The 24,686-nt window shown below is 36.6% G+C and overlaps 1 protein-coding gene across 1 annotated transcript in view; it reads left to right on the top strand.

The window, feature by feature from the left end:
* GABRA1 (gamma-aminobutyric acid type A receptor subunit alpha1) overlaps positions 1–24,686 on the top strand; it is a 53,416-nt gene that overhangs the window by 12,092 nt on the left and 16,638 nt on the right. The window contains exons 4-7 of the mRNA XM_050962739.1: positions 3,833–3,900; positions 9,454–9,674; positions 11,897–11,979; positions 18,272–18,415. Of these exons, the coding sequence (XP_050818696.1) occupies positions 3,833–3,900; positions 9,454–9,674; positions 11,897–11,979; positions 18,272–18,415 (516 nt within the window). The remainder of the gene's footprint in view (positions 1–3,832; positions 3,901–9,453; positions 9,675–11,896; positions 11,980–18,271; positions 18,416–24,686) is intronic.

Consider the following 24,686-nt stretch of genomic DNA (forward strand, 5'->3'; position numbering starts at 1 on the left):
GCCATTGGAGATATTTGCTACTAGTTATTTACTATTCTGACACTCTTACTCAAATTGAGAAGTCCAATTAAAATTATTTGGTGCCACTAAATGTGAATAAGGGTGGAAGAATCCAGCCCTCTGATCCTATTCATTTCTTACTCAGATAAACTGCCATTATCTATATCTTTCAATAAAAAAGCATGCTGAGAATTATTCTGATCCTTGTCTGTCCCCATGTCCTAAAAATACATCAATGGGTTTGATGATCTATCAATGATTTATATTTTAGTCTAAGTCATAACCTTCATTTCTCAGGGCAGGCAATGTGCCAAGGATTTGTTTGGATGCTGCAGAATGCATGTTAATTAATCTTCCACTTCTTGAGAATAATCTTGCAATCATTCATTCTCTAGTGAATTGCGAAGTTATATTGCTGTTAAAAATATCAAAGTTACATAATTCTCCAAGGAAGTGGGACATTTTCCATGTGTGTGTAGCACAGTTGGCTTATTTCCTGTTGTTTGCACAATGTTAATTTTTCATTTATTTCTCAGTTTATGATCCTAACATAAGCCCATAAAGTAATGAAATTCCTGATAAGCTAAAACGAAGCATTTTACTTCCATATCTGTTTGTGTTTGAGCCAGAAACTTATTTTACTCATTATTTTTAGCATTTACATTGGTTTCATCTCAATATCATTAGTAAAACAACTGCTTCAGCTGCAGTTATGTTATACTGGATGATGTTTGTTTATATCTTGTGGGCCACATCCTCAACTAGAGTACACTGGTTTACACCTGGTGAGATTCTGGTCCAATCTCTATTTACACGTGTTCTGCCATCAGACAGAGGCCCTTTTGAGTGTCATGATATCTAAGACCAGCACTGAAGTGGACAGCAAATAATGAATTGCAGTTGGTTTTAATAGTTTGCTGAGCAATAATCATCTGAGCCCTAATTCTCTGGTGTGTTAAATTTCCTTTGGACTGTTCTGTTGGTGCAAATGTACAGTAATTTTAATCCAATGAGTCAAATCCTTGAAGATTCCCTTTTTGTAATGGCATCCTCATATGGATTAGAGCTAGCATAACAGTTCCTTCACTACCACATCCCAATTCCTGGAAGTAGAGGTTTTGGTCAGGAGACTAGGGTATGTCATAATATCTTTACAGACATTTGGTCTGTGACTGCTAGAACAGTTTGTGGCCAGCTACTAAAGGTATTTTAATGCTGGGGACCTTTTCAGTAATGTTTTAATGCACCATGTGGAACCTGAATCTTCTTTTGCTGCCAGCTGTTTTACCTTCAGCTCATGAGTTTTTTTGTAAGAGGTAGAGTCTGGAAGTGGGAACATTCTCAATCTAAGTTGAATACCTCTTGTAATAACCATATGCTTCTTCCAGTGGTTGAGATTAAATTCCTTCTGTGAACTTCTTTGACATTAAGCCAAGAACCAGTTAGATGTCAAGGGAGTCCTTAAATTTATTTAAGACAATTAAATGCTTGCAGACCATGTTGATAAGGACACAAATCCATTACAAATGTCCATTAATGAGGACATTTCATCATCTAAAGGCTTTTGTCAATGGAGTCACTGTAGTATTTACATGTTACTCAGTCCTGATTATAAAAGTCTTAGAATTCAAAAGACAGGAGGAAATTCAGCTACAGCTGTAATATTATGCTTTGTGTGACTAAGAATAGCTCAAGGAAATTTCAGTCTTTAGCTTCTTTAAAGAAATGTTTGAGGTTGCCTTTTCTGCTATTTAAATTCTCCGATGACTTCCTAAAAAGCTGCAATAACATTGTTTGTTACATTAGCTGTGATAATGGATTACATCACAACTAATATTACCTTTTGATAATTAACCACTAAAAATGTGTGGATATTTTAAAATAAGATTTTAAATATTTAGAAGTTTTAGATATTTTCAATTAATATAAATAAAATTAATACGCACAACTAATGCTTTCTTGTCATAACTTTTGGTTTCATGTATATAGATTTTGTGCTTTGTTAATGCTACTGTTTTTATTGCTGAACATGAGTTTATTTTTGCTATTGTCCTCTCCCAGGTGCAATAAATTATGTTTATTAAAGAGTTAGTCCACTAAAGTCCAATAAAATGAAATCAGTTTGAACTTGAAGAGGGGTCTCTCACATCAGTAATTTTGCTATTATATTGTTTTACAACTTTGAAGGAATGTGTGTACAATGTAAAATGTATGTGATATCTTTATAATATGTTTCAACATGTCAATGAACAGGATGTGGGTGGTCACACCCAGTAGTTAGAGCAAGAGTCAGTGGTCAGGAATTGGTGCCAAGGGTTAGGATCAGGTTTCCTGGGTCCTAAGCTGGGGCAGGAACTACTGCAACCATGGGCAAATGCTTTGAGCAGCTGCTCAGCTGTTGCTGTTGCTGGGCTTAAGGGTCAGTCTGCTGACTCCTTCAATCAATCAGACTGTGTAGCCAATCAGGCAGCCTACTACAGGCCAGTTGCACTTGTTTGGTTGCCCAGAGATTGCTTCAGCTGCAGGCCCTGATTCCTGACACAAAGCCCTGTGACAATACCCTTTATCATGGACCTTTGATCATCTCTCTTGCACCATGTCTAATTAATCTATTTTCTCTGGGACTACTTCTAATATTCCAGACCTCTCAACAACTGACATTTTACAACTGTCATTTTATTTGAAATTTGAGAAATGTATTCTTCCTTCTTCCACATTTGGAAATTCCCCCCAAAACTCACTGGCCTGAGGTCTAGGATAGGCAATACTTAGAACTGAATATAGATTCATAGTTTTCAAGGCAGGAAGGGACCATTGTGATAATCTAATCTGACCTCCTATACCTCACAGTCCATAGAATTTCCCCAAAATAATTCCTAGAGCATATTTTTTAGAAAAACATCCACTCTTAATTTAAACATTGCCAGAGATGGAGACTCCACTACAGATAGACAGACACACACACACACACATACACAGAGTTTTAAGTAAATTGTAGAGGTTTCTAAGTTATTATTAATCTTTTGTCTCCCTTAAAGGCCTATATAACTGTTCTCATGACCCAAAGGGAATCTGGCAGTAGGGATGATGAATGGATTCAAACAGCACTGTCAATAACAACTTAAACAAAAATCTAAAACATTTATAAAATAGCTGTTTGCAATATGAGGCATATATAGAACACATGAAGATGTGGTATAATGGTTTAATTGGCATTTGTTTGGAATGGCTTGCATGGCTCACTCTTGTCTATTGCACTCATGAGTAATGCAGCCACCTCAAACCCCTGCAGAGAAAAATACCTTTGTTTTACGTAATACTGTATTTACTCTGTCTTTCTCTCTCTCTCTCTGTCTCTGTTTATTATATAAATATGTAACATACATGCATATACATAACAGACAAATAGAGGGTTAATTAATGTAGAACTTAATATGGACACATGAGATGAGTTTTGAATCCAACATTAGCTATTGAGTACTCTTTATACTGTTGAAACAAGCAGGTGTATTAGTCAAAGGTTCATTTAAAGAGTTAATTAACAGCAGAACTATGACCTGTCTGCAAAGAGATTTCAACATCTGGCATAAAAACTCATGTCTCAAAAAGCTGTATTGTGACAGCGCATTGAAAAAAAATACTGGAAATACTGAAATTACATAGATGTGAAATTACATCTATAAGCAATAAATTATCAAGCCCACATTGCAGACCAATTTTAGAATAGCTAATCAAAGCCAATACATTTTCTATTCGGGTGAGAATTTGTGATGGTTAGATCTAATGAAGGCTGTTGATAGACACTCACTGTCCTAATTTCCTGCTTCATCAGAGCGTGTAACTGAAGTGAAGACTGACATCTTCGTCACAAGCTTTGGGCCTGTTTCTGACCATGATATGGTAAGTACCATTCTATATTATTACAGTAATAATTTTTAGGGGGGTTCTATAGTAACATGATACCTCACTCTTTCATTTTTATATATATGTTGGTTTCAAAATAATGTCAGCTTTTACACTTAACCATTATTGTTAGCTATGACTGTATTTAAGTGCCCTTAAATTAGAGGCCTCTGTGACTTTAATAAGGGGTTATAACAGGCATTATATGTACACTATAGTATAGAATTCCTCTCATACTTAATCATTTTGAATGGCTCAGTACCCTTGAGAGGATGATCACTCTGTCCAAATTGGCACACCGCTGATCCAATTTTAAAAAAAGATCATTATTTTAAAGCATGATAAACACGTAAGCCTACAGTCTGAGGGCCATGCTGTAGAACTCATGTTTTTAAATTAAACACTGCTGATCAATTGGAGGTGAATTTCCTAGGTATTGGCTGGTCAAAGAAGATTAATGACGAGAATCTGAATCACTCCTTTATGGTGTGCATATGAAAGCATAATTGCTGCATAATCACAAGGGAGTCACATGTTCAGAAACCCTAGCAAAGCTGCTGTAGGTACTGGCCTTAAACTTAAAAAAAGATGTAAAAACAGGGGCAAGTTCCTTTACTATTTTGCGGATGTGAAGGGACACTATCGACAAGCCTGGTCTGATGTATGGCTACTAAACCTTGCTAGATCCTCACCATCTGTATAAAAATGAGAACTTGAAATATTCTAAGAAAGTAGGCTTTCATTTTTTCCCTATTTAAATTAATCATCCAGCTAATTGAAACACGAACAGAACTGCAAGAGAAAAATATAAGTGGAGGAACTAGCATATTAAAGTAACTGATTCCTTTGGGTATGTAAATTGCTGTGTGTATAAATTGGACCAGTCTCCAAAGTTATAGCTGCACTTACACAGCAGCTAACTGAGGTTCTAGCTGAAAAACATAGCATTCCATGATGGGATTATAGATAAAGTGTTTCTCCAAAAATTATTTATTTTTCATGTGCCACTTTTTTGGTACTTTGCCCAATGCCACCATTTGAATGTTGTTCGAAGTGGATGATACCATTTACACATTACAACTGATTTGAAAACTGCGACTGATATTACTTTTAGGATCATATTAAAGCAGGCAGGTGTGTCGGTGTGTTGGGCTGCACAAACTAGTTGACTGCCCCTTTAGATGCTCAGTCCTTTCCAATGAAAGGTAATTCAGAAGAACGGGTGGATCAAGTGACCCATGTTCTCAGTGCACATGCACTAAGATGGGAAGCAGCTGCTTTCCAGTGGAGAATAGGGCATACCTGCACAGAGGCTGATTGTACTGAGTGGATCACTCTAACACTGAAATAATCATTCAAAGAAGGTAATGCATTTGGTGAGTTTTGCCTTTCTTCTGCTTGCATATAAACTGCAAACAGATTGTGAAATTCTTACATTTATTTGTTATTTGAAATTATAAATAAATTACTTCAATGGCAATTTCTTGGACTGCAGTTTGTTTATATCCTACTATTATTCACAGTTTGCACTCTGCTGATAAATTAGATAAGTCACTTCAAGTTGCTTCTCTTCCCTGATTGGCTAATTGATATAACCAACCAACACAATGCAACCCGAGTATTTTTTTTAAATAGAAATATGGAATTTGAAATTAATCTTCAGTAAATAGCCTTTTAAACTAAAAATGTAGCAGTTTAGATTTTCAAAAGTGATTTAGGGTCCCTCCATATTTGAGTGCTCAATATGAGAGACACCTTAAAGGGGCCTGACTTTCAGAAGGTGACTGCCCAGTACGTTCTGAAAATTGGGATCCTTTAAAATGTCTCAAGTTCAGCAGCCCAAATCACTAGCCACTTTTGAAAATCTTAGCTGCTTTTTGCAACTTGGTTCAGATGTTCACAGGAAGCAAACATTAAAGGAGAATGAACATGGTTGAATCAAAAATCATTTTAAAATTTGAATTAATATTTATGAACATTTCCCCCAACTATTTGCATTGATAGACTATTGTCTGAAAATGGGTATCCAGTTTCATTGTGGAATTCCAGCAGTGCATGCCACCCTGGTGAGCAATACATCTGGAGACCTTCTCATAGCATAAGCTTAAGATCAAGACAGCTTGTAGGATTACTGATGTATCTAGGACTATGCCAGGGCTGGACTTTCTGTCTTACTTAGATTTGGTTGATTCAGGTGATTTAATTATTGAATGTAAGTTGAAGCTAATTTGACACTTGATACGTGTCTATCTTTATGGGACACTTGGCATTTGGGTAGAAATATAATACTAGAACATGAGGTTATCTATTTTCAAAATTAAGCATAGGTGTATATTAAAACAAAGAACTAATATATCAACATCAATATATCTGAATTTATGTTGCATGAGGAACCACTAGGTATGAAAAAATAGGATGGTTCCTAAAAATAATTTTATAAACATGCACCACATTCTTAATTTTCACTACACTAATCTTGAGCAAAGATATGCATTGATTTGTTAATAAAATGAAATGTTACAGTAGAGGCTTAGAGTTTATGAACCAGCATCACATAAGCAGGTGTATTTTAATGTTTAAGGAATTGTTGTTAGTTATGTCACGTATTGCTCATCTCCCTTTCAGGAATCCAGTAATATCTGTGTAGCCTGTTGGCACCGATCCTACTACTCTCTCTTAAAAACACCTAAAACTAAATTTCTGTACTAAGTAAAATAAACATGGAGGAAAAAAGAGAGATGGAACACATGGCATGTGGTGGCCATCACCCTAGTCATTTTCCTTCTATGATCTGTATCTCTTTCCCCAAACCTTCCATGGTTTTTAAAATGCAAAGCTCCTCAGCGCAGAAATTCTGTCTTCCTATATATTTCTATAGCAACTAGCACAATGGGGCCTTTGGGCACTCCTACAAGATACGTAAAATAATAATACTACAAACAAACAAAGAAACAAACAAACAATAATCAATAATAGCCAGAAAGAGACAGCAGATAGGGTTAGGGAAACACAGAAAATATTAAATCATTTCTTTTCTGGGCCTTACAGGCCTCCCCCAAAGCAACAACCCTAAAATATTTGACAATTATGTGATTTATTGTGTGGATACAAAGGGTTAATTTATTTTTCTCTGTTTACATTCCCACTAATGCAAATGTGACCAATCCTAGCTGTGAATGGTGTAGTCTGATTCTTGTCTGGCTTGTTTAACTGCATATTTACTAGAACTACAGCAAGGAGTTTTGGGAACTTGTTTTCCTGCTCTAAGTCATGTCCCATGCCCCAGAAATCACACCCATTCTGGTGAGAAGATCTGACCATTTGATGTTAAAAGTGGCTTTCTAATAGGTTTCATATGAGCAGAATAGCTTACCCTAATGAGGGTGAGCATAGCCATAGCATGTTCATTTTTAAATTTCAATGAATGCTCTGGGAAAAGTTTTTTTTAGGGTAGAGGAGCCTATAGTCAGGAAGGGCAGAGTACCTGACTAGACCCATAAACACTTCCTCTCTGCTTTTGTTCCTCTTCCATGAAATTATTTGGTCACACACCTGATCTCTCAACTTCAGATCCCCCGCACCAATATCCAGTGATTGATTGAGCTCCTTAGTCTCCTCCTTCCAAACTTTCACGTCATCCCACTGTCTTCCCTTTCTGCAGTATCAAATGTGGGTGAACAATTGCTTCTATGCTGCCAGGCTGTCATTTCCTGTGTTTATCGTTCACTACACTTCTGTGTAGGAGGAAGTTTTGGGTAGAGCTTGGAGACATGATGAAAGCCCAACAATCTCCTGTCACCTGCTGCCCATAAGCCACCGAGCCCCTCTCACCTCTGCTTTGGTACAAACATTGATGTGAAATCCTGACCCTATTGAAGTCAGTGGCAAAAGTCCCGTTGACTTAAGTGATTCCTCATTTGGGCCTTTTTCCAGCAGAGCCGTTTAGCATGTACTTAACTAGAAGCATGTGAGTAGTCCCATTGTAGCCAAATAATCCCGTCCCCAGTTGCGAAATGGAGTAGGAGTCACTAGGTGATTGAAAACAATAAAATACTAATGTGATTAGAATTAAGCACATGCTAAAATGGCTTGCTGGATCAGGACTTAAAGAAACATTTAGCCACATGTGACTAAACCATTTGATTGTGTGCAAGGAATTTGATTATGAATATCATACCAAGATAGCAGATGAAGCACAAAGACATACTGTAACTTTTCTAGTCTAAATAGCCTGTAATGCAGCTGATAGTTTACTGATTAGAAAACATCTCACAATGGTTTCTGCTCCATGAAATACTAACATTTGTTAAAAATAAATGGAGGATTTAAAGGTGGTCTGTTGTACTGGAGTCCGGTGTGGTGTGGAACCTAATTTCTTCCATTATTCTTTCCAGCGTGCCTGTCTTTCCTGACTGCATTCTTGGATAGATGTGTTGTTCTGTTACTTGTGTGTGTAATATATATATATACACATTTTCAGTGATGGCAGGGCCATTTTCCTTCATGGTTTGCCATTGGTTCTTTGTCAAATAGTCTAAGGGGAGCCTCAGTCTTCAGCCAAAAACAATGGATGATTGCACAGTGTCATTTTAAATTGCAGTGTTTTTTCAATAGCTTCATATTCATCACAGCATCATAGCAGTTACAGATGGAAGAGACACAATGTCACATAGCTTAGCCCCATGTCAGTACACAATTATTTCCTACAAATTATTTTATCATACTTCATCCAGTCTAATATTAAATCTTTTCTATCACTCTCTTTGGGAAACTATTCCATGATTTTATATATCTTACTGCCTGATATATTATGTATATATTACAACTGTTTTGTAATTTCATCCTATTACTTCTGGTTATACTGCTTTGTGCCATGATAAAAAACATATTTCATTCCTTAATGAGCAATGGTTACTGTCAAGGATGAATTCTCCTCTCATTTACACTGATGTAAATCAGGAGTAATACCTTATTTTCAAACTATTGTAAATGAGGAGAGAATTAGGCATTGTGTCCCTTCCCCCATCTCCTCTATCATTGCCTAGGAAAGCGACAAGTTTGGTCCAAATCTTCCTTTGACTTCTCTTTGTACAGTACAGTGATTCTGAGCACTGAGCTCTGGTACTCTATCCTCATAAATCATCCCTACCATAATTTTCAGTGATCTCTTGAACTCCTCACAACTTGGCTACATAGGGCTAGAACTGAAGGCAATATTCTAGCTGCAGTCTCACAAAGGTTTATTTTATAGCAAGAGACAAATACTTTCCAACTCTATTAAATAATGCTTCAGCATATGCAGTCAAAATATCATATCTATGGTAAACTCATATCTTACTTGTTGTTCATAATCCTTTCTAAATTTCTTCCTAAGCTTTTTTTGGTTGAAATGAGTACCAAAGCCATAACCATCTTAATAACAATCTTTAGACATGTTATATTGTTCTCATAATCTTGATCTTACAAAAATGCTAAAAGTTTACCTGTCACAAACTTGTATTGCAAAATATGACAATCTTGAGAGTTTTCCCGTTGTATTAATTGCTCTAGGAATATACAATAGATGTATTTTTCCGTCAAAGTTGGAGAGATGAGAGACTAAAATTCAAAGGACCCATGACAGTCCTCCGGCTAAATAATTTAATGGCCAGCAAGATTTGGACACCTGATACTTTTTTCCACAATGGAAAGAAATCAGTGGCTCACAACATGACGATGCCTAACAAACTACTACGAATTACAGAGGATGGGACACTGCTGTATACAATGAGGTAAGAATAAGAATACAGTATTTTTTCATTTCATTTTAAATTACTACTTTTTTATAGTACAATTTCCTCAAACAGAATGGAGAAATATTTCTTTAGGAAGATAACTGCATATTTGAATTTTAGGCTCATTAATTATTCTCACAATAGGCCATACAATAATTAACTTAAATTCAGGAGTTTACTATGTAATCTTTTTTTTCATGCCAAACCATGGTCATTTTTACACTCCCTACCTGTGCTTTAATGCTGTGATTTTGAAAGGCACCTAAGGGAATTAGACCTACAGCATCAACTGGCATTTAATGGACCTGAAATTGGAGTTTCTTTTGAGAATCCCAGCCTAAAACCACAATGAACCTGAAAGTTTGCTACTCACACTCTAGTGAGGTAGGCCTAAAATGTAAAGAAGTTTTTTTTTTTTTTGAGTGCTGTTGAAAACAGACGCTGAGGACTAGAAAAATGACGGCGTAGAGGTTTTTGCACACTCTCCTTGTTCCATGGGGAATATAGGACATTATAGTCTAAAAATGGACATTCATTGTTTTAGACATAACAGGAAAACCAAGTGGTCTGAAGAATTTGTGAAAATGTCAGGGAACACGTTGTTTCATTGATAGACATTACTCTTTTTATTAGAAATGTATCATTCTACTCGTGGAGAATTTGGATAATTATGAACTTGTTCTAAATGCTAGTCAGCAACGTAAATAACCAGTTCATTCCACACATTGTTATAGAACACAAAGATTAACAATTTTGGATTGAAAAGCCTTATAACAAACAATCAGAAAGGAATGTTTTTTTGTTTGCTTGTATTCCTATTTTTGGCATCTAGACAGTTGCCGGTCTACAGGTTTTGTCTTATTGGGATTCAAAGTATAAAATAATTCTTTAGACTAATCAAGCTGGTCCCCAGTGTTCTGAGAAATCCAAATCTCCATGCTCCTGGGAGCATGTCAAATATGTTTAATTTATTCTGAAACATATTTCAATACTTTCTAAGCTGGAGTCAGACCTTTTCATCTGGCAGTGATACAAGTTTAGGTCAATTTTTCTTGTCTCCCCAAAATCTTGGATGTTAGGGACCTAATACACAAGAACACCACTTTGCAGTGCATTGTCCAAATATGTCCTTTTAGCCATTATTATTTCTGTCTTCCTCACCTTTCACTTGTAAAAGTGAAGGCAAACAATCTCTATATGGTATTCTGTTATTACTGTCCTTTCCTTGCTGATATGTGGTGCTTGACTATTTCAGGAACAATATAAATCCTGTTGTCATAAGCCTTCTCTATTTTACCTGTCTTACTAAGCAATATTTTTCCATCCAAGCTAATCATCTTTATTTTTATCTATCAGGAGCTTAGCTTGAATTTATCCCAAGCTAATACAGCAACAAGGTTTTTGTTTTAAGTAAATTTCAATCCCCAAACCACATTAGAACCACCTCAATAAGGCCAGGATTTTACCCCAAGTGTTTATGTTGTTGAGAGATTACAGAAGTATATAATATGAAAGCAGCGGAAGTTTTGTCTAAGTAAGGAGTATGCAGTTTCATATAATTTCTTAATGTCTGAGTCCTATATATAAAATGAACGTCTGATTCTGTTGGGTTGTCATTATCACCAATACATCTCTTTAACAAATTGGCATTGGACATTCTAAAGAATTGTGACTAAAATGGGCAAAGTGCATCTACAAACCTACATTTCTATTTCATGTTCAGTGTAGCAGTCAACTGGGATTTAAGAAGTGAGTGTTCAAACTTTCTGTGTGGCCTCATAAATCATTTACTGTGGACTACCAAAGAAAATAATTTTGAAAACTTTATTTGGAAGTTTTCAAACCTACACTGCCAGTTCATTTTTCCTAGATTGTCAACTTTTCTGCAATGTTTGTACCAACCTATTGATTTAGATTAATTTCCAAACTGAGGCAGATGTCTAGAAAAAGAGGGCCAAATCTAATGCCCAAAGCAACGTCTAGAGCTGAGCAAAGATTTACTGGAAAAAAAAGTCACATTTTTAAAAAGTTGTTCCAAATCATCTTTTAGAACTTTGTGAAATATGACCATAATTCTTTGGATTTCTCTTGTTACTCACTTAGCTAATGTATTTTATAATTGTATTTATTAAATATTCCTTTATATAATTGTATATGTGATTTTGTTTGTTAATTGCATGAAGCTATAATCTTTTCTTTTGTTTATGAATCCATTGTAGACTGACTGTGAGAGCAGAATGTCCAATGCATTTAGAAGACTTTCCAATGGATGCACATGCTTGCCCACTGAAATTTGGAAGCTGTAAGTTTATTTTTAACTCAGGTTCCTCCTTTTAAGGCCAGCTTACAAATATTTCACATCAGATCAGACCAGAAGATTATTTAAAAACATAAATGCTTGTATTTTTTCAATCTTTCCAGTTTTTTTAAAAAATGAACATTTTCTACATGACTAAATATAATCCTACATCTTGTCTAGGGATTAGCCAAAGAGATAAATGGCTACACTCCAAAGATGTAGTTGCAGCATGGCATATAGAAACCCACTTTAAACTGGAATGCAACTTAATTTTAGTTTGAGAATAAGTAAGATCAGTGATATAGATCCATGGATGAATGAACTGATTCAAATAAAAGTGAACCTCTTTCCCCTCAATTTGCATATTTTTGAAATCAAATACAAATCAATTCTTTTCTAAAGTGTGCAAATATTCTTATCACTTTTTAAAAAACTGGAACTAAAGCAGATGTATAATGAAAAAAGGTGATCTTTCTTGCACTTCTGGAGATAAAAACCTTACAAATCTCATGGGAGAGTCCCATTTTTTCATGATTTCTAGCTCAGATTAGCAGACTTATGGGTTGAAAATTGAAACCCATTGATGACAATCGGATTTTTAAAAACAGCAAAGAATCCTGTGGCACCTTATAGACTAACAGACGTTTTGGAGCATGTATTCACCCACGAAAGCTCATGCTCCAAAACATCTGTTAGTCTATAAGGTGCCACAGGATTCTTTGCTGCTTTTACAGATCCAGACTAACATGGCTACCCCTCTGATAATCGGATTTTTGCTGCTGCCTTCAGTGAGACAAGGATTTCTCTGAAGAGGTTCAGTTTAGGTAAGCATCCTGCCTGAGACCAAATTCTTGACTCTTTTGAGAGTCATCCATCGCAAATATTCCCATTTTGCCGATATATTATTTTAAAATTATTTATTAAAGTACACGTATCAAAAAGCTGAATTGTGAGAAAGTGCTTGGATCAGAAGAAAATAACAGGAGGAGTTTATTTCATCCAGTTCAACATGAAAAAAGAAGACAAAATGAGTGAACATTTAATAGGATACAAATTGTTTCCTCAACGGCTATTTCTCTTTCCAGTAGAAATGGGTCATTTCACTGATAATGGATAATTATTCATTCAATTCATTCCTCACTGGATACCAGATAATGTGATAATTTACTTTGAAATGAATGGCCCTATAGTGATGGATTGATGTATTGCCTTTAGACAGCTACCAATCTTCTACACACAATTTTGTATAGTGCTGGGATTCAGAGAATAAAAGGCTTGAAAACTTTGAGTGCAGCTAGCCAGAATTTGGTACCTTTTGAATGTTGAACTTTCTTTCAGCTCTTCCAGGAAACATTTCTCACTATCTCTTGTGAAACAGAAGAAAATAAATAAAACCTCCAGCTATAATAGGGCACATGGCTACCAGTGTTCTGAGAAAACTGAAGTATCAGAGAACCTACCAAATATGTTACATTTGTTTTAAATGTTCTTTACAGACTGTCTATTCTAGTCTAGGCTCTCTCTGGCTGGCTGTTACACAAGTCCAGGTTAGGCTAGTCTTATATTACTAAGTGTCTGGATTTTCAGATGTACAAGGCAAGTTCTCACAAGCAAATGGGAAAGGAATTCTCTGTAGATACAAACAAAATAAGGATGGAAGCAGGATAGATAAAATGAATGCATGTACAAATATAAAATCCTTAATATAAAATTAAAACAAAACAAATAAAAATATCTTTAGATGTATTATTTATGGCTTTGATCATGTTTCGTCTGCCCTATACTCTTAAAATGTATTATTTTTATTATCATCAGTGTGTATGATTGCTCCTCAAATGAACTAAATAGGGAGTAGGGGTCGGATTCTGCAGTGATGTCAATGGGAATTTTACCAATGACTTCAATTAGAAGAGTGTCAAATCTTAGTACTGCTGTTCAGAGCTAGATATGATGTGAGTTGGTATGTTCCAAGCTTCCTTCACAAAACTCCATGACCAAAACACACATTAAACTTTAACAGCCCTGCTACTGCAGTCTTGGACTCTTGTGCAATATATCAAATATATTGACTATTTTGTAAAACGTACAACAAATGGCATCCCTTTTGAGGGAACAAAATGAATTTCCTCTGAGAAAGGGAGTAGTGCCTTCCTGGCATCATTCCGCTTCTGCTACTCTGAGGTTTCCTGGAGACTGGGCTTTTGTAGTTTTGGAGGCATGAATAAAGGTTATAGTTAATCTATGCAATATCATCTCAACATCAACCTTGCAGAGACTTTGTGAATAAGTTAACGGTGATCCAGTCTTCATTAAGATGCTTGGTGCAATAGAACCCCTGCTTTAAGGTGGTTTCCAGGTGTGGTGGCTAGAAAAAGCTATGTTACCAAGTTGCTGGCTTATGTAGTAGCTTGGAGTCATTGTGGGGGTACAGGTCCTCTACCCACAATTCCTTTATCTTCAGGGATCTGAAATCACTACCTGTTTCTTGAATCACCTGGGGGTGAGAGGGCAAATATTTTCTTCCTAAATGGCATGATAAGGAGAAAACATTGACAGTTTCCAGTATGCTACACAGTTAATTTCCCCAAAGAGGGTGATTTGGCCCTAAGATTGGAGCTGAGGTCTCAGAATTAGAACTGGTTAAGAATTTTTTGATGGAATGTTTTTCCCTAGGAAAATGCTGTTTTATGAACCTCCCCCGCCCCCGCAAATTAGCAAAAATGTATCAGTTTCTAAGGTTTAGGACAGATTTTTTGGGCAAAATGAGGGAAACCAAGATCTCAAAATAGCCAATCGCCTGGTAGTTAGGGCACCCACTTTGCGTATGAGTAACTCAGGTTCAAGTCCCTGCTTTGTTTGATACTACCCTAAATATTGGCTGTTCTGGGGTATAACATTCAGAAAAAAAAATGTAAAAGGTCTTTGGTTCATTCCACTATGGAACAAAAACAAACATCAAAACCTTTAAATTTTTCATGAAACAAAGTTCTGGTTTTCTGGCCAGCCATACTTTGAAGTTAAAGCCTAGTTTATTAGCCCATTGTCTCCTGAGTCTCAAATTTTCTTCTTTTATTTACCTTGCTGATACCCAAGCCTGGGTGGTTTAAACACATATACATAGAGCAGAATGCATTTGTGATGGAGTCTCATTTCCATTATTAGTATATTAGTTTCAGCAGTTTCTGAATTATCTAAGAGTATTGGAAATCTTTTGCCATGTTATCAGCTGAGCGATACAGTTTCCAGGTCATTTTTAATTGGAAAAGAAATGGGTTTTCATATTCACATGAAGTGGAAGATAGCTAAACATGGTCATAGTTTTCTGTGGTGAGGTGTACACTCAGGAAAAGTGAGGCCAGGCCTTACACTTACCCATAAGGTCGGAGGCATATTTCAGTACTCATGGACCACCAACACTGCATATTTTGACTAAATCACATAAAGTGTCTGAATGGGCCCAAGAGAATATTAGCCTGAATAAAGGCTTCTCATGGTCACAAAAGCCACTCCATAAACTAAAATCTTATTTTTATAGTTAATGGCTTGATACAGCAGTGGTTGCCCGGCAATGTCTGTATTGAATTGTGCTGGACAAAAGCTTTTTCATTTCTTCCATCATTATATACTTCTTTCTGGAACTGATTTCAGAAAGGTTTCACAGCATCGAGGGTGTCACATCTATTCCATGGATTCTGCCCATGTTGTCAAGGCCAGTAAATGCTCCAAAGCTAAAATAACTTACCAAAATATCATCCTAAGTGGGAGGAGGTTCTAGTTGACTAGGGCACTTTATTACAAATGCTTAAGAGGCTTCTGGAACAACAGAAAGACATATGTTGGCAAGAACAATATCAGAAAGGCAGATGTTCTCCTTACCTCTATGCATAAAATCCATTGTCAGTTCAGTTAAAATCTTCCATTCATACAAAACCAATGTCACTCAGGAAAGCAGAAGTGGTAATAAGGGCATAGGGCATATGTTGTCATTTGTCTAATACCTGCATCTCTACCTTGGGGGGAAAACGTCACAAGATGAATTTGACACCAAAGCTGACAATTCTCTTCTCCACACTGGTTAGGCCTCAGCTGAAGTACTGTGTCCAATTTTGGTCACAAATGTATAGAAAGGATGTAGAGAAACTGGAAAGGATCCAGAGGCGAGCGACAAAGATGATCAAAGGGATGGAATGCAAGCCATATGAGCAAAGGCTGAAGGAAGTGGGTATGTTTAGTTTAGAAAAGAGGAGATTAATGGGGGAAATGATAGCGGTCTTCAAATACTTGAAAGGCTGCCATAAAAAAAGATGTAGAAAAATTGTTCTCTTTTGCCACAGAGGGCAGAACAAGAGGCAATGGGTACAGACTAAAACACAGCAGATTTTGATTAAATCTTAGGAAAAACTTCTTAACTATAAGAACAGTACGACAATGAATCAGACTGCTTAGGGCATTTGGGGATATTTTAAAAAGGAGGCTGGATAGCCATCTGTCTTGGGTGGTTTAGATACAACAAATCCTGTCTCTTGGTGGGGGTTAGACTAGATGACCCTTATGGTCCTGTCTAACCCCATGGTTCTATGATTCTATGAATCTGTAATACTGTAGTTATATGAAAATATAAACTGATTTTCAGAACAGAGCACCCACAACTCTCAATGACTTCTAATGAAGTTTTGGGTTCGCAGCACTTTTGAAATTCAGGCCCTTGTCTTCTAACCTGTCTTCATACTCCAGAATCAGTAGAGTGATTGCAACTGAGGAATAATATTTCCACCCTTCCATTATGCTGATATAGATTAATGGAAAAATGTTTGCATGTATGAATTATTGCACAGTTACTAGGGTATGATTTTGCATTTTCCATTGTTTCCAATAAAGTTACCCCTTATTTACATTGTTACTTTGAAATAATGTACACTATTAAGGGCTGATCCAATTCCTGTGGAAGTCAGAGCACTGACAAATGGCAACGGACCCTTTTACTTTAATGGTGCAAGAGCAAACCCCATATAATTCCTTTTATCACCACTCTTTATCAACTCCATCTTCTCAGCTTCCAAGTACATTTTATGTACTGATACAGTAAACTATAAGCCCACAATTGAGGTCAGGTAAATAAGATGCCCAGGGTCTCCTAGCCATTTGCCACTCCCAAACTTGCACAGACATGCTCCCACACTAAGTGCTCTGAGTGAGGTCCATTAGATTGCAGAAAACTATACCAAGAAAAATGATGGATGAATCATTTACAACATGAAGAGAAAAAATAGTCACATATAGTTTGATTCTTGGTTAATGACCTCGTCATTACAGGACACAAATACTTGATTGGAACATGCAGTACCACTGATTTATTTATGTAACATACTATACTTAAACTGGATTGCAGTGAATGGGAAGAGAGTCTATAGTGAAATGCAAAGCTTGTTTTCTTTCTTTTTGTCAAGTATATAAATGTAAGTAAGTGTGAACAAGGATAAGCGCTTTCAGCACTCTTCAGTGATAGCAGGTATAGAAAAATATATTCAGCATAGTTTAGGGTCATCCAAGCCCAGACAGTCTCAGGGCTTGTCTATATGAGCAGTTAGTGCATGCCAAGCTGGAGTGTAAATCTATCCCACACTAGCCTGTCATCACTGCCTATGCTGACCTTACTGCCAAGCACTTAAAGTTCCTTAATGTGCTTTGATCTACTCTAATTTCAAAGTGGGGTAGATCAAAGCACTCTAGTGTTCTGAAGGGTTCACACAGACAGTTAGTGCATGTCATGCTAGTGCAAGATAGATTTACATCCCCAACGTGCTGCATACAAATTGATAATATAGTCTGGGCTTGGATGAATTTGTGGCCTCTGTGACACTTTAGTCTCATAAAACAGGGTAAGTGGGGAGTGGTGGTCTACAGATGGGGTGTCCATGCAGAGGGTAGAGTTCTAATCATGCTGATGAAGAGGAGACCATTGAGGCTTAGCTGGGGGAGGTTTATTTGGACCCAGTGACCCAACCCACAATGCATATAGGTATAGAGGGGCCTGACTGCTGTCTCTCATCATGGTCTGGAAGCTAGAAAAATGGAAGTGGTTCATGACATGCCCATGAATGGAGGAATGTAGATTTCATGCTCCATCCCCCCCCTTGATGTTTCCTGCACAAAGTCTGATTTACTCAGACTTTTCAATATCAGGAATGGGATGGGGAAGAGATGGATTTCTTCCTCTCTGATTTAAAAGACAGTACTCTGCCTTTGCAATATAATGTAAAAGGCTGGGAAATGAAATATTTTTCTTTCAAATTAGATGCCTATACCAGAGCGGAGGTTGTGTATGAATGGACAAGGGAACCAGCGAGGTCTGTGGTTGTGGCTGAAGATGGCTCTCGATTGAACCAATATGATCTTCTGGGGCAAACTGTTGACTCTGGAATTGTTCAGTCCAGTACAGGTGTGTAATAAAGCATTGTCCTGTTGGGGATGAGAAAAGTTTATACTGATAAGATGCTTTAACCTGCCAGAACAGAACTTAGAAAGTAAAAGATACAAATTGTAATGCAAAGTGATTGTAAATAGGAGGGCATTGACATCTAAAATGGCAGTGTGTTCTGGTACAATAAATATCTTCAGACTTGAACTGATGGTTAACATGTTTTATCAATAGGAAGTCTACAATAGTGACAAATAGCATCTAACCAGAAGACATATAGTAATGTACATCAAAAAGGAAGTACTCATCTCATTCTTATCATCTCTCTATCATCTCACTGTGATAATTTCCTGCTATGATTGAGGGGGAAATTACAAGTTGTTATAAGAAAGGACAATATCTTGCGAATACATATTTTTTTCAGTATAAATCACTCTATATGGAGCGTATATGCCAGATAAAGTGCACTATGCTATAGTGCCATATAAGGACAGAAAACAAACCTGTTTGTTGTTTTAAAAACATCATGAGAACTGAAGCACAGTTGTGGTTAGCATTAACAAGAGTTCAATAATTACAATAAAGTAGGCTTAAAATGAACTCCTAATATAAATAACAGAAAGACTAAATTTGAAATATAAGCACTCTACTAGGGTGTTGACATTTCATAATTCATCTCCCAAACAGATATTTTGGTGCAAAAATTTTGTTTTACAAGCCTAAATGCAGATGGAAAGTCCAAATGTGGGATGTAGAAGTCTTATTAAAAGGCACCAACTTTTATTTGTTCACCCATGAAATCTATGATAGAAGAAGAAAAGTTTTTTACTTAAGGAGTCTGATTCTGAGTCAGAAAATCTGGGTTCAAGTCCCAGCTCTGCCACAGATGTTATTGTATGGCTTTAGGGAAGTCATTCAATATTTTTCTGTGCTTCAGTTCTAAATTTATTATTGTATCTTCAAAGCTCTCAGATCCCCTAATTGAAGTTACTACGGATAAGTGCAAAGTATTTTTATTTTTGGTGCTATTCACAGACGATTACTTCTGATGTGTTAATTTCCAATGCAAAACTATTTGCTGTCAGGTATAAACAAACAGCACTGACTCACCATCACAGTATCATATGGCTATGATTTCTGGGCAGGATGAAAAATGTTGCTCTTCCACTGCTCAGCATTCATTTCAAATAGATTTAATTAATTTATTTTGGCTAGTTCTTAAAAGCAGTATTAAGCTGAAAGTTGGGTATCAAAAAGCTATATCACTGTTGACCGGATTGAATGGTCAATGGACCATAAAGAATTACTCCGTTAGGAGAAGTAACCACATTACATTGAAAGTGACAGACCATTGGCTCAATTACAGTAGTACATTTACACCTGAATAAATAGAAAGCTTTTTTTAGTGTTATTCACAAAAAGAGTCCACTGAGAGTGAGCCCTCTAATACAGCCTTCCCGAGATTACTCAGCTTAGTGAATTTACAAACAGACCTAGCGAGTCAACTACATTTCAGAACAAAAAAGGATCTGCTAGGGTACCTGCAGGTCCACTCTAGAAAACTAAAGAGAGAATTTAAAATTCTTGAGATCACTGCTCAAGAATGACTTTGTCAGTTCCATCAGGAATGATAACATAAGAACATAAGAACGGCCTTACCAGGTCAGACCAAAGGTCCATCCAGCCCAGTATCTGTCTACCAACAGTGGCCAATACCAGATGCCCCAGAGGGAGTGAAGCTAACAGGCAATGATCAAGTGATCTCTTTCCTGCCATCCGTCTCCATCCTCTGATGAACAGAGGCTAGGGACATCATTTTTTACCCTTCCTGGCTAATAGCCATTTATGGACTTAGTCACCATGAATTTATCCAGTTCCCTTTTAAACATTGTTATAGTCCCAGCCTTCACAACCTCCTCAGTTAAGGAGTTCCACAAGTTGACTGTGCGCTGTGTGAAGAAGAACTTCCTTTTATTTGTTTTAAACCTGCTACCTATTAATTTCATTTGGTGACCCCTAGTTCGTGTATTATGGGAATAAGTAAATAACTTTTCCTTATCCACTTTCTCAACATCGCTCATGATTTTATATACCTCTATCATATCCCCCCTTAGTCTCCTCTTTTCCAAGCTAAAGAGGCCTAGCCTCTTTAATCTTTCCTCATATGGGACCCTCTCCAAACCCATTTTAGTTGCCCTTTTCTGAACCTTTTCTAGTGCTAGAATATCTTTTTTGAGGTGAGGAGACCACATCTGTACACAGTATTCGAGATGTGGGCGTACCATGGATTTATATAAGGGCAATAATATATTTTCAGTCTTATTCTCAATCCCTTTTTTAATGATTCCTAACATCTTGTTTGCTTTTTTGACCGCCTCTGCACACTGTGTGGACATCTTCAGAGAACTATCCACAATGACACCAAGATCTTTTTCCTGACTAAATTAGCCCCCATCATATTGTATGTATAGTTGGGGTTATTTTTTCCAATGTGCATTACTTTACATTTATCCACATTAAATTTCATTTGCCATTTTGTTACCTAGTCACTTAGCTTTGTGAGATCTTTTTGAAGTTCTTCACAATGTGCTTTGGTCTTAACTATCTTGAGTTGTTTAGTATCATCTGCAAACTTTGCCACCTCACTGTTTACCCCATTCTCCAGATCATTTACGAATAAATTGAATAGGATTGGTCCTAGGACTGACCCTTGGGGAACACCACTAGTTACCCCTCTCCATTCTGAAAATTTACCATTAATTCCTACTCTTTGTTCCCTGTCTTTTAGCCAGTTCTCAGTCCATGAAAGGACCTTCCCTTTTATCCCATGACAGCTTAATTTACATAAGAGCCTTTGGTGAGGGACCTTGTCAAAGGCTTTCTGGAAATCGAAGTACACTATGTCCACTGGATCCCCCTTGTCCACATGTTTGTTGACCCCTTCAAAGAACTCTAATAGATTAGTAAGATACACTCTCGTTGAAGGGAATAGGATTTTATCTGAGTAGAAAATTATTAAAGATCTCTGGCTTTGAGCCTGTAGGCTCTGAGTGGGATTACTGTGTCATTCTGACAATATCAGAAAAGAACAAAGCCCCTTTGCAAGAGACCAGAGTTGTGACATAAGGAAGGTTAAAAAAAAATTCAAGAAGTACTGAGACAGAGATACTAAGGCTTCTTCTACAGGGAGAATTGCTCAAGTTACACCATCAAGGGCCAGAACTGGTGGAGCTGCATCTGTGCAAATCCTTAGTATAGAAGGGCAACACCAATTTAAACCATGATTTGTTCCAGTACAGCTTAATAGGCTTTTTCTGCCTATGCTAAGTGTTTGTTGCAGTGCCTCTCCACTGGCTGAAATCTCTGGTGCAGAAAAGCCTAACTGACTCAGTTTTATCCTTTACAAACTATTTTGAACAAAATCACTTTTTCCTCTGACCAGTGGAAGGTAAGAAGGTACATAAAGAGTCAGAAACTTGGAAAGAGACTTAAACCATGTAGTTAATACTAGATATAGTACATGATAATTCAATATGAAGGAAATACGTAACTTATAAATACTTAAGAAAGATAATAAATCTTTAAACAACTGAAGACAGATCTAAGAAATGTAATCCCACCACCATCATCATTCTTGGAGCATTCTCACAGGTAAACTGAATTATATTTTAGAGATATTCCGTATGTTTTTTTCCTACTTCCTCCTACACAAGCATAGGTGGCTAAACATATACCTGAACTTTGTACAATGGATACCTTCTGAAACAAAGACTTGTTACTGTACGGGCGCAGGAACACTACAAAAGACTAAAAACAGCTATTAAATCCTAAAAATAAGCTAGTTAAATAATCTTCTTTGCACCAAACTTGTACATACGACAGAATCCTCTATTGTTAATACCTGCTAAAGGAATACAGTTGTGGAAGAAACAGATCTATCATTCACAAAGATCTGTAAGTGGAAACGTTTCTCTATGGCACTTGCCCTAAGCAAAATACTACTGCAGCTCAAACATGGTTAATAATCAAATATTGTTTTTGCTTTCTACTCCACTTGGTTATGGGAACACCACCATCTCCCTGAAATATAAACTTGGGAGTTACTTTAGTAATTGTTCTTCTCAGTTATGGAAAGCCCAGTAAAATCCCTCTGCGTATTCCTGACTTTCAAAAGGTCCCAGTATCAAGGTGTAAAATAAGTTTAATAAGAAGTATACAAATCCTTCCCCACTTTTAAAGTTGTCTCAGATGAATGCTCTGTTAACACAGGCAAAAGGCTGAAGTCTCTTGGTGATACCTCCTGTATATAATCTCCATTTGCAGTTTCCAGAACCACTATTAGACAAAAGAAGAGCTTGGTTGCCTACGAGTTTCTGAGATCTTTTGAAGAAGCCACCAAAGTCTTGCAGAGTTTTTTGATGTGTACTCATGAGGTTTGGGTTTGCCAAAAATTCCATGTATAAACAGATGGCTGCCTTCTACATGTATCTCTCCTAGTTTCCGAGGTTTATTGGGAGTTGGGGCACTACAAACATTCTCCAAGGTATAGGATTTTTAATTGGACCAATCCACCTGATTCTCTCTCTTCTTTTCTGCCACTCTCATAGCCACTACTTTGTGCCCTCATTTTCAAATCGAGAGCAGGTGGTAGTTACTTCCATATTGTTTATAGAAAGGGGTTTGCATATGCCACCCCTAGTATGACTAAAATATCCTTTCAGTGTTCTGACTGTTGTCTGGTGGCAAGGGAAGAATCTGATCTAAGCATATACTATTACATTGATTAGCAAATGTTATGTATAAATAAAACCATTATTGCTGCTATTAGTATGTTTAATGAAAGGAGTCACTGAAACCTTTTCCATTTTTGATATGCATGTGAAACTATTGTCACTCCCCAATAATCATTGCATTTCTTTTTGATGTAGCAAGTCTTTAAAATGTCCTTTATTTTCTGTAAGATTTGGTGAAAAAAACCCCAAAACAGATGCTTAAAGGACACATACAAATCTCCATGTACATGGAAATTATTTTGGCACCTTGAAAATATTGTTTTGCAGTGAAAATCAGCAGTATATGTGCTCAATAACAGTTATATTCTTATTTCTTTGTGCTCCATGCATTTGCTGAGAGGACTCTTTTCTAAATGAGATTTTTATTTCTAATTAGTTATACTGTATAAATATTACAGAAGGCCAGAAACTGGAAGATTTCTACCTACAACTATAAAAAAATAAAAAAGTATGACTAATAATTTGTCACTAACTCAAACCACCTGTTCCTTGGTATTACAGCACACACCTAGCTTTATATTCTATTTTGGAATCCAGGGATCATTAAAAAAAGTAAACACAGAAAACAGGGTAATAACTCTGAAATAGCTGTTATTGACTGGCTGTCATGTTCCCCAGTAGAGCTATGTTGATTTATCCCAGCTAAATACCTAAACTTTGATTGCTAGAGATAAACCTCATAAATAAAGTTTGGGCTTGGATCTGGATCAAACCTTTCCTTGCACTTGGATTTAGGGTTTTGTCTTGGCCCATTTTTGAAAAAGGAGCCAGCAGCAAAATTCTGAACAAGACATGAATTCTCAGAGTCTGGAGGTATTCAGATGTGGTGGTCTGGTTGAAGCACAACTCTACTTAAGACTGTTTTAACCCTCATGTAATAAGTAAAATGAAAAACAAAAGGCCTGTTTATAAAATAGATATTATTTATCAAAAGGACTGCCAAGGTTCCACAGCAGAGTTTTAAAAATACATTAAAAATTAAATAAAACAATATGAATAGGTCATAGTGCACCATATGAACTGATAGTCTATCGGACGTCTTTTAAATCAATGGGATTTAAGCGCATGCTTGGACTAAAGCATGTGTTTAAATGCTTTTTCAGCATCGGGGGCTAAAACTGGTCAAATATATTTTTGATAACTTATAAATAGTCTTTTTCCTATAAAAATTTTGTCCTAAAGAGAAGCATATGGTTGAGTTATAAACTTCTGAAAACATAAAGTTATTGGGGAATGGCTGACAATGTCAGTGGACAGTAGTTGTAGTGGAGACCCTATACATTTCAGTGAAAGAAAGCCTGCAACATTCAAGAAGCTAGATGTACAGAGAATAGCAAATGAACAGCACACTTCCCACCGTTAAATCAACCTCTCTCAACGGGCTGCTGTCTTTTAATAATTAACTACAATCCATTGATAGTTTAGATGCATTCAGAGTTAATGAAAAGGATTTTATCTTGTAACTTAATAGCAGGCATTACTGTCAGTCTGTGTGGTCA

This window comes from Gopherus flavomarginatus, chromosome 7 (assembly GCF_025201925.1).
Source record: "Gopherus flavomarginatus isolate rGopFla2 chromosome 7, rGopFla2.mat.asm, whole genome shotgun sequence".
In the NCBI taxonomy this organism is placed as follows: Eukaryota; Metazoa; Chordata; order Testudines; family Testudinidae; genus Gopherus; species Gopherus flavomarginatus.